The 11457-nt window shown below is 30.5% G+C and overlaps 1 protein-coding gene across 9 annotated transcripts in view; it reads left to right on the forward strand.

Moving 5' to 3' along the window:
* LOC144980936 (guanine nucleotide exchange factor DBS-like) overlaps nucleotides 1-10596 on the forward strand; it is a 107523-nt gene extending 96927 nt beyond the window's left edge. For 6 of the 9 annotated variants that reach the window (XM_078928909.1, XM_078928911.1, XM_078928906.1 and 3 more), the window contains 2 exons: nucleotides 318-531; nucleotides 7885-10596. In XM_078928909.1, coding sequence (XP_078785035.1) covers nucleotides 318-531; nucleotides 7885-7988 — 318 coding nt within the window. In that variant the 3' untranslated portion in view covers nucleotides 7989-10596. Of the gene's footprint in view, nucleotides 1-317; nucleotides 532-2488; nucleotides 2537-7884 lie in introns of all 9 variants that reach the window. The other 3 variants (XM_078928913.1, XM_078928908.1, XM_078928907.1) reach the window with 1 other exon arrangement.
* The last annotated feature ends 861 nt before the right edge of the window (nucleotides 10597-11457 follow it).

The following is an 11457-nucleotide window of genomic DNA, read 5'->3' on the forward strand; positions in this document are numbered from 1 at the left end:
TTAAGATGGATTGAACACACCATAATACATACAAGCCATTCATCGAATATTAGTGTCAGACCCTGACCTGTGATCTTCAAAGGAGAAGAAGTGAGGCTGACATAGACACCAGACAGATGGGCAATTTCTGAGGAGCTGCAGATGATGACGCAGGCAGAATCTGTAGGAGCTGTTGAGAGCTTGTTTTTCAGACTTTAAAAAAATTCTTATGTAAGCAACTAATTAAGTAAGCCTAATCAACAAGTAGTTGTTAAAATATTTTATATTACAAAGTTGTAATAACTTTTACTAACAACAATTTTATTTTCTTTCCTCAGCCTTCATTTAAAGAGCATTTCATAGCCCTGGGAGATTACTTTGTGGTCGACCCTACAGAGCTAGCCTTAAAGGAGGGAGACACAGTGGAAGTGATGAGGGTGGGCAAGAATGGATGGTGGTACGCACACCATTTACGTACTGATCAAGAGGGATGGGTGCCATCCACCTATTTGGAACCTTTGTCTAGAGTAGCCACCTTGTATTCAAGTTCAGGTGAGTTGTTGTAACATTAGCAGTACGTGAAATAGAATATATTTACATGTTAATCTCATAAATGAGAGCATCACTGACTATACATATATAGTAAACATACGAAGTAAGAATTGACCTCTCAAATTAAAAATGGTTTCCTCCGTGAAATTTTTGTTTTTTGTTTTGTATTTTACTGTTATTATCTCGAGATTGGTTACAATGCAATTTGTCTTATCATGGCGCTGTAAAACTCTTAAAAACAAAACAAAAATAAACAAGGCATTGTTTTGGTAATAAATTGTTGGGACAATGACTGATCACTGGTGACCAGCAAGTCATTGAGTAGATGAGTTTGAATTTGACACAGCAGTCTGTGAAGGATAAAAATTTGAAAGAGTGGAAGTTATAAAAAAGGATTTTTGCTCGTTAAGGCACGGGGGGGAACAAGAAATAAAGTTTTAAAAAGAACGAAACCAAACCATTGCCACAATTTTTACCCACATCAAGTCAATTTTTGGGGGGCAGTTCAAGATCTCTTAAGAACACTGATTATCAACTAGAAACAGATAATAAGGTATGAAATGCATAATTGCGATTGTACCTACTCTTCTTCTCAGAGGCTTGCTAGAAGTCACAGTCAATTCATAGTGTTGTCAGCCCCCCCCCCCCCCCTCCTTCACCTTGTGGTCTCTATGAAATCCATCCCTCCAATTCGTTGCCCTTATTATGGTTATGATCAACATTAGATTTTATGAAGCATTAAATTGAATGGAAAAATATTTAAAAATAACAAACGGTGTTGCTTCAGAAGATGTATAAGCTTATTCCTGTTGTAAAAGCACCAGTAATCATTGCCTGGTTAAGAAGAAGGGATAAGTAGTCAGGTCAACTAGCGGCCTTTGACTGATTGACCCTCACGTTTCTATACATGTTTTTTCCATAAAGCTTACTCTTAGTCAGTCTCTGGTTTGCAGTCTTCTCCGTTATATTTCACCATGGCTCCTGTTACAGACAGTTTTCTATGATCTCACTACATATCAATACATATTTTAAAAATATGTGGTGTGGCTGGTTGATGTTTTTTTTTTTTTTTGCACTGGTGTTGGTGTCACTCTTTTCCATACAAAAGGCTTTGCACCGTTTTGATTCAATTTTTTTTTTTTTACTTATGCATTGTAATAATTTTCAAACGAAAAATATGCGATTTATGTGCTGCAAGCCACCCTTAACCAGATAAAATCACTCTCATATAAAAAAATACCAGAATTTTAGAATTTGAGTAGAGTGCCAAAGTTTTGTAATTTATTTTATTATTAATCAACATAATCTGCGAAGATAATTTCCGATAGCAAATATTTACCAGCATTGTGTTCTTGATTATTTATATTACTGAAAAGGGAAATGGCGATTCAATTTTATCTTTTATATTCACAATCATAATTCACAAACTTTTTTTTTTATTGATTTTGCAGTGTAATCAAATTTGGTGTGTATATTGTTTGGGCTTGAGAGTGATTTTCCTTCGTTATCACTTTTACCCAGTCTTTTTCTTTACAATGGTTGTTACGTGTCGTTTGGATATCCATCCCCTTTAAAGAAGTGTCCCTTAATATCATGACATTTCTTCCCAGTTTTTTATCATCTTCTCACAAATAAAGGCAGGAGAGAGTTATAATTTTGCATTTATGCCAACAGATTACATCTTATTTTTGATGTTGTTGAGGAAAGGAACATTTCAGATTCATTTATTCGTAATGTCACTTATTTGTGATGACACAAAAAAAGAGAGAACCATTTGATCATTCTTTTTTTTTTTTTACAAGAAAAGTTGTTTTGGTTAGTTTACAGCCGAGTGTGTGTTTTTTCACAAATAATTGCTTTTTTATTTTTGTTTCTCACACCCACCCTAACATGAGCACCACCACACAAGACCCTTTAATTATGTATAATGTGTTTGATGTGTTGTTACTTCCAACAGGTTTACACGTGTAGGTTAGATAAACAAAGCTTCATGTTGTTTACATGTGTAAGTATAGAAATATTCTAATTGCTTATGTTGGTTGTAAGCACATGTGTAGTTATAGATATTCTTGCTGTCGTTGTAACAAAATCTTGCTGCACTCATGTATTAGATTAATACTATGAATGATTCAAGATCACTAACCATTTATTTACTAGCTTTATCATTAACCAAAATGCAGTCACAATAAAAACCCAAGCCAGATGATGATAGACGTAACCACAGGCTTGTATGTTTAATACAAAGACGAATGGAAATGCACCTACACGCACACACTCCAAAAAAGTAATAAAATCAGAAGCTGTTTGAAATGAATTTATCTGACAATGTTTTGCTTTCATTTTGTTGTATTACTTTGTATAGTAAGGAAACTATTTTATTTTTCGAGAAGGCAATGAAATGAAAAAATGTAAATAAGTAGGTATATTACTTAGTATAGTAAGGAAACTATTTTATTTTTCGAGAAGGCAATGAAATGAACAAATGTAAATAAGTAGATATATTACTTAGTATAGTAAGGAAACTATTTTATTTTTCGAGAAGGCAATGAAATGAACAAATGTAAATAAGTAGATATATTACTTAGTAGGCCTATAGTAAGGAAACTATTTTATTTTTCGAGAAGGCAATGAAATGAACAAATGTAAATAAGTAGATATATTACTTAGTAGGCCTATAGTAAGGAAACTATTTTATTTTTCGAGAAGGCAATGAAATGAACAAATGTAAATAAGTAGATATATTACTTAGTAGGCCTATAGTAAGGAAACTATTTTATTTTTCGAGAAGGCAATGAAATGAACAAATGTAAATAAGTAGATATATTACTTAGTAGGCCTATAGTAAGGAAACTATTTTATTTTTCGAGAAGGCAATGAAATGAACAAATGTAAATAAGTAGATATATTACTTAGTAGGCCTATAGTAAGGAAACTATTTTATTTTTCGAGAAGGCAATGAAATGAACAAATGTAAATAAGTAGATATATTACTTAGTAGGCCTATAGTAAGGAAACTATTTTATTTTTCGAGAAGGCAATGAAATGAACAAATGTAAATAAGTAGATATATTACTTAGTAGGCCTATAGTAAGGAAACTATTTTATTTTTCGAGAAGGCAATGAAATGAACAAATGTAAATAAGTAGATATATTACTTAGTAGGCCTATAGTAAGGAAACTATTTTATTTTTCGAGAAGGCAATGAAATGAACAAATGTAAATAAGTAGATATATTACTTAGTAGGCCTATAGTAAGGAAACTATTTTATTTTTCGAGAAGGCAATGAAATGAACAAATGTAAATAAGTAGATATATTACTTAGTAGGCCTATAGTAAGGAAACTATTTTATTTTTCGAGAAGGCAATGAAATGAACAAATGTAAATAAGTAGATATATTACTTAGTAGGCCTATAGTAAGGAAACTATTTTATTTTTCGAGAAGGCAATGAAATGAACAAATGTAAATAAGTAGATATATTACTTAGTAGGCCTATAGTAAGGAAACTATTTTATTTTTCGAGAAGGCAATGAAATGAACAAATGTAAATAAGTAGATATATTACTTAGTAGGCCTATAGTAAGGAAACTATTTTATTTTTCGAGAAGGCAATGAAATGAACAAATGTAAATAAGTAGATATATTACTTAGTAGGCCTATAGTAAGGAAACTATTTTATTTTTCGAGAAGGCAATGAAATGAACAAATGTAAATAAGTAGATATATTACTTAGTAGGCCTATAGTAAGGAAACTATTTTATTTTTCGAGAAGGCAATGAAATGAACAAATGTAAATAAGTAGAATGTATAAAGCTTCAGTTGAGCATAAGCAATTGCTTATTGGCAACTTTAACAGATGCATTTTGTTGTTTTTTTGGTTTCGTTTTTTTGTTAATGAGGAGGGCCCTGTTGATTTTGTTTTGTTTTTGTTTTTTAATGATATAAATGTCAATATTGTCATTTATTGGTAAAAATTTGATAATGGAGGGAATGGCCTAGCACTTCATTACTACAAAACTTTTATTTTATCCGAATCTTGAATATTTCAAATTGGAAATTTGTGTGTGGATGACATTTGGGATGATTTAAAACGCGATATCTTCGATTTTTATGATTTGATCAATTATCTTGTCACACAAAACAGTTTTTAAGTCATTGTGACACAATTACACTTTTACAATGACTTTCGCTGATGTTCTCCTTGAATTTCTTCTTCATTAAATTTCTATAAGCTAACTTTTTTAAAGCAGATAAAATCAGAAAGTGAAATGTTTTTCTATATTTTGTTATATGAAGTTATGTATATATATTTTATTCATTGTCTGCTTTTTACTTGATTCAATTGAATTATTCGTATCATTTCCTGAACATGAATTAATTAGATACTTGATAATTTGACTAAGCAAGAATGTAAAAAAAAATCCATTCGCTAATTTTAAAACAAATAGGACCAGTATCATACATACAATAAGAGTGATAAAATATTTTCTATTATTTACAATATTAACATTGATTCTCGGTCATTTTCTTACCTTTAATCAATTGAACCATTTTCTCTGTAGTCAATGACATTCATAATCATGTGGTGGAATAACTGACACAAAGTTCAAATGAATCGTAAATATTTGACTTGCTTGATTCAACTGTATGTTTTAGATATTCAAATGTGTAATCATGAAATCTCAATGGATAAAAAACATGCATTATGTCATAATTTTGTACAATTTGCATACTTCAATTACATAAAGATGTTCAACCACAAACAAGAACAAATATAAACGTATAATAACCAATAGAACAATCGTGAATGGAAAAAATTAGGTATGTCATAGGGAGGAGAGATACAATAGTCAAGACGGTTTGTCACAAATGAATTGATAGCAATTTAGCTGTGTCTTCATGAGAAAGATTCTGAATGCGGCTAATATTTTTCTAATGATAGTTGATGGACTTGCACAACTTTGTAATCTCATCAAAATCACTGATATCGACATGCTTAATAACACAGACTGGGTTGTATGGGAAATAAACCTTGTAAAAGTTGATTCTCACAGGAATTGAATTAGTAGGCTTGAGCTTAGATGTTTGAAGGAATTACCATCTGCCTCAAGCTGTAGATCTTAAAAATATTGAGAAAAAGTGAATATTTAAACAAACCAAAAAAGATAACAAGATGAGTTTTAGGTTCCACCATATGGAACATGTATCAAGACGAGACTTTATTTTGATTTTATAACATTTTTTTCAGCTGTAGAAGGATTTTGGTCTGAAACACACTTTGTTATGTATCTTTGTCATTTATGAAGTTGATAAATTCATTTTTGATACTGCTCTTGCAGTAGGTTCCGACATGTGTGGCTTTGACCAACCTTGTTTTCTTATTCTAGAACTGCCCCACACAGACTGTGATCATTTTATGTAACAGATATTTCACTGAGCTGGTGATGAGAGATGAACTCACAACTTACATAATAAATTTAATCTCCCTTTTCTAATTGATGAATCGCCAGATTCTCTGTCTTTTTATTATGATTTAACTATAATTTTTAAATATCTAACATAGAAATAAAAACATTTGTTTCTGGAAAAAATTGATTCATCCTATTTTCTGAATATTTTCCTTCATTATTTTATCGACGAATTATTGATGTAGACATTTGCTATTAACAAATAGTATAGGATTTTTATTAGAGAGGTTTTTCACACGATCAACTTATCTCCTCAATCAGGTTTGGTTAAAATGTCAATTAAATAAAAATCACAAGACTTTCCTTCGGTAAAATATCACATTGAGAATAATCTGACCTAGACCTGAGAAAATTGGCCCTCGGCTCTTTTTCAGAGGGGTAAAGCCGTTGAAAAACTCTTAATAGGCGTTTTAAAATGGATTACATATTTATATTATAAAAAGATTTTAACTTCATATCAAAAAACAAAAATTATTATAATTTCAAAGTGTTTGAAAGAGAAAATGTTTTGTAATCATTTATAGCTCTTTTATTATGAAAACATTTAATAACAGTCTTTTTTTCAGGAAAAAAAGGCAGGGAAATTAAATAATAATTTTAGCGGGTATATTGTAACGCTTTGCTTTGAATTTGTTTTGTTTGTTTATTTGTGTGTTTGTTATTTTTGTTTGGGTTTTTTTTCTTTGCTTTTTTTTTTTTTTTTTTGGTGTTTTTTTTTTTGGGGGGGGGGGGGGGGGGGGGGGGTTAACATTTTATTGATTTAAAATCAGCTAGCTCAAACTTGATACGAACATACAAATTTTATTCAAAACATCCTGAATATTGAAACAAAAACATCTCAAATATTATATATATTGAAAACAAGCTACAATGCAAGAGAAAAATTTCCTCATCTCAAACCAACTTCTTTCCTCGAACATTTTCACTTCAATTGCTTGCGTGATTTCACTTGCATGAATTAACATAATATGCACGTCATTATTTCCCCTTTGCCTTGTTGTTGATATTTGTGATGAGTTTCCCACGGCATTGCCAAGTGCCTCAGCCCTGCTTATATTGACCTCATAGTTACTATGTTAGTTATATAGAATTCTACATGACTCTCTTTTGTTTTATGGATTATATTTATTTATTTATCTATTTAATTACGAGTATTTAATAGTTATCTATTTATTTATTTATTTAATTCTATTTTTAAAGAGTGTAAAATGTTCTGTCTATCTCAGGGTAATCATGCTATATTGGCCTTTGGTGCAAACCTACATGTGCCATATACATAATATATAAATACTATTTTCTGTAAATTATCTTATAACAGTCTTAGTTTTATAACATGGACTTACAAGAGTATTTTTATATATTTTATAGAACGGTGTCTTTCCAAGACATAAAAATAACATCTTAAACTGTTTGATAAAATACTAATACCAATGATAGATTATGAAATAGATGTGGGGCTTGATTGTATATTTATTTGTAAAGAGTTTTGGGATGGTATATTATTACAAAATACTCAGTGACATTATTGTTTGTCATTATTTTATACATTAAAATTATTTAATATCTGTGATGTAACTCACTTTGTTTTATACCACTGCATAAAAGATAGATTATAAATGCCTTTATTATTTAAAAAATCAATATTAAGCGTATTTCAGAAATATAAATGGAAGTTTAGATAAATATTCAATTTCTACCTTTTTATGTTTTCTGTTGGTTTTCTCGCATGTTGTTTTCGTTTATGCAATTCTGTTTATTGGTTTCAGGCTTTACTTGATTTTTATCAACATTTTCTTATCTGTTTTGATACTTTTCTATTTTTTCAAATTAATTTTTTTTAGTCCACCAACCTTCAGTATTTTTTCCAATTTCTTTCAATTTTCAGATTCCTTGATGGCAGTGGGGGCGAGAAGCGACATGTCTCGTAGTCCGTCTGCTGGAATGCTGTACACCAGGGGTCCCAGTCCTGTACCAGAAACAACAGTTTAAGAGAGAAATAGAAGTTTTCCATTGGAGAACTGCACAAATGGAAACGTTTCTGGAATTGACTACAAACAAAAGTAAATGAATGGAGAACTTGGACTATTATCACAAAGACTCATCAAGGAATATGTTTTTCTACTGTAACATTTTCCTTATACTTGATGGACCCACTGAAGATTCTTAGTGATGTCATTGTGAAACGTTGCTTTCTTCTGAATCCCATAAAGAGTTCATTACTAGTCATTATTTGACTTAACTGAGTATTATGAACAAGCAGAGACATGAATCTTACAACAAAGTAGTCAGTTTCATTATGTTTGTGGCTCTATGATAAACAGTGCAGGAGCAATGTTTAATTAAATAGCCAGGCAAAACAGGTATGTGCCAGAATGAAATATTTATATAAATAAATGATGTGATAGACTGGTCTGTCTAAGAGAAGTGTAGAAAATGGTGTAATCTCAAGTTACAGAACAGACAAATCAGTCATATTAGATGAGTATTCATACAAATCTATTCACACGCCCATAAATAGACTGTCCAGGATAAGCTTTGTGAAGCATTAAATAAAACAGATAAAGGAATCTGCAGATCTGCTCATGATGGACGACATGCATAGAAGAAGATGCTTTTTTGCCACCAATATTGAGGAAGAGAAAAAGCCTTCATGATGCAGTTAATTTAACATTCAATTACAATGATGAGTTTGCTCTTTAAACATTTTGTTCAAGTTTTAGGAATATGCCACTCACGTGTTCCTGTACTGTAAGGCATTCGTTACCTTCTAGTTTAAGTGGAGCTTATCATCTGTATATCTTTTTTAAATCCTAGAGCAACTATATGCTATTTCCATTCTCTCTTAATATTATTTTGAGCCGTTTTTACAATGAAGTCAAACTGGCTATATGATGAATGCCATCTTTAGGTACGAGGTGTGTTGGAAGTTTTTATGTTTGCAATTTCTATATTGCTGTATTCAGACAAACTTTTTTTTTCATTCTGCCATAGAGATTTTTCATAAAATACAGATGAATGAAAAAGTTTTCAGGCGATATGTTTTTTAAGTGTTTGAGTTCGGCTGTATATAATTGATGCACGATATGAGCAATGAATTTTCTTCCAACTCTCACATAGATCTTCATTTTCGTCTTTATTGAAGATCTGAATGTAAAAGAAAAATTGATTTATACAAGTTTTCTTGTCGTGAAAGGCTTGTTATCATCCTTGATAGCTGAACGGGAAACCAGTGTGGCTTGCAATATAAACACGACTTCCATGTGTTTTATATTCGACTGTCATCTTTATTTATGACATCTCACTTCTGATGTTCTAATGTTCTGCTCCTACCATCAGGTGTGGACTTCTAACTTTTCCTGAACCATGGCCTAATATCTTTTACTCTCTCTCTCTCTCTCTCTCTCTCTCTCTCTCTCTCTCTCTCTCTCTCTCTCTCTCTCTCTCTCTCTCTCTCTCTCTCTCTTTCTCTCTTTCTCTCTTTTCTTTTTCTTTTTTTCCTTCTAGTGGTAAATTCTTTTCCCTTTTTTTTCTCTTCCAGAAAAGTAGAGCCTTGTTATACCTTTTTGTTTAACCAATATACTTCTTCTCAGTTGCCTTTTTAGCTCGCCTTGCCTTTAAATGATATGTCCAACATTTTAGGATTATTTTTAGATTTGAAAAAAAAAAAGTCGAAAGCGAAATACTATATTTGATGCAATTTTAAATTATGCTAACAGCCAAGAAAATTCTGTCACACCCTACTTCCTTTACTTAAAGACGTTTCTTTCTTTTCTTTTTTTTTTAATTTGTTAAAAAGGTTTATCATGATTGGATTGACAATTATGACACATGAATTTGTCCTTGGTCATAAATGACTGCAATTCCAGTACCGAGTTGTGTACTTACCATAAAGTTCCCTTAAATTGTCTCATGTACAGCAAATTATTACAATACTTATTCTAAATTATTAACTTGCAACTTATCTGTGATGCTGTGTGACTGTGATCCTAAAGATGAAGACTGTCGGTATTGTAAAATGGTTGTACATTGACAAAATGCATTATCTATATCTACTGCATAGATGGACCTTGTTCTTTTTTTAGAACAGTAGATATGAATTGATTTGAAATAAAAGGAAAAATTGAATTTTTCAAAAATTTAATAGCAGATCATTTTGACATTTCTACAGTGTTGTTAAATATGAGAAGAAAAAACAGAATAAAATGTTAGAAAAAAAACATGTTTCAATCGTATGAAGCGAAATTTTGATTGTGATTAAATACATAAGATCCAAGTTACTACAAACAAAAAGACATATCAGCAGTAATGACTCGAGGAAGCGATTTTAAATTTGAACACATATCAACACAAATATCACACAAAATTTAGAAACGGTTATCACTTGTATAAAAACTGTCCATTCCAAACAGCTAAGTAGACCAGTATGAAGAAGAGCTACTTGTTGTAAATAGTTTGAGTTTATAAATGGTGGTACCATGTGAACATATCGTAATTCCTTTTCTCTTTTTTTATTTATTTATTTTTTGTTGGTTAAAACTATGTTTTTAATAAAGGATTCATTTAATAAAAGCTTTAAGACAGAGCATTAAAAAAAAAATCGAGTTACACAAAATCATAACATATCAAATCCCATTTGCCATAAAATGTGAATAACAATGTTACATAAACTTTCTTTAATTTGTTAACAAGGATTATAGAGTAGAAAAGCTACTGAAGAAATTCAGCATGAATTTAATGAATGGTACCTTGAATTGAGTAATATTTACTGTCATATAATGGGGTTACTTTATGAGTATTATTATATTATAGTGTTATATTATATAGTGTGATGAGAATTGATAATTTAATTTAATTTTTACTATAGAATAAAAAGGAGCTGGTTAAGCTATAGATTCGCGAAGGTAAAATTTAAAACATGCAAAATTAAACACTGAGCAATAGACAATGAAAGTTTTGATACAACCCTTTCATAAGCAACAATAGAGGAAATGATGATACAAAACGAAGTTATCGCAGATTCTAGGAATATTGATGCATTCATGTTGGGGACTTAAGGAGAAAATTTGTTAAAGTTTGTTGTGCATATTTTGCATTTTCCCCCCAAATTTCTTAGCGAGTGTGTATCCAATATAGAATAGATGTTTCTTAATTTGAACAATTTCAAGTATTAACAAAAAGTCACATTAAACGTATCAAGCAGTATATACTGGGAAATTTTAATTTCAGTCATTTTCATCTTAAAACTATCAAAGTATTTGATAAAAATAACTGCTGGGAAAATACATTATTATATCAACAATCAAACATTATCTTATCATTTAAAGTAAATTGTTCCGTTTGTTAATCTGATTGATTATAAAATGTGAGCTTAACATACAGAAACTTGAGGAATTAGAGAAAAACTGTTACATTATTAAATTTTTTCCTCTTTTCGATTGTTCTTTTATTTATTATTTTG

This window comes from Berghia stephanieae, chromosome 10 (assembly GCF_034508935.2).
Source record: "Berghia stephanieae isolate SIO BIC M18660-M18661 chromosome 10, UCSD_Bste_1.3, whole genome shotgun sequence".
Classification (NCBI taxonomy): Eukaryota; Metazoa; Mollusca; class Gastropoda; order Nudibranchia; family Aeolidiidae; genus Berghia; species Berghia stephanieae.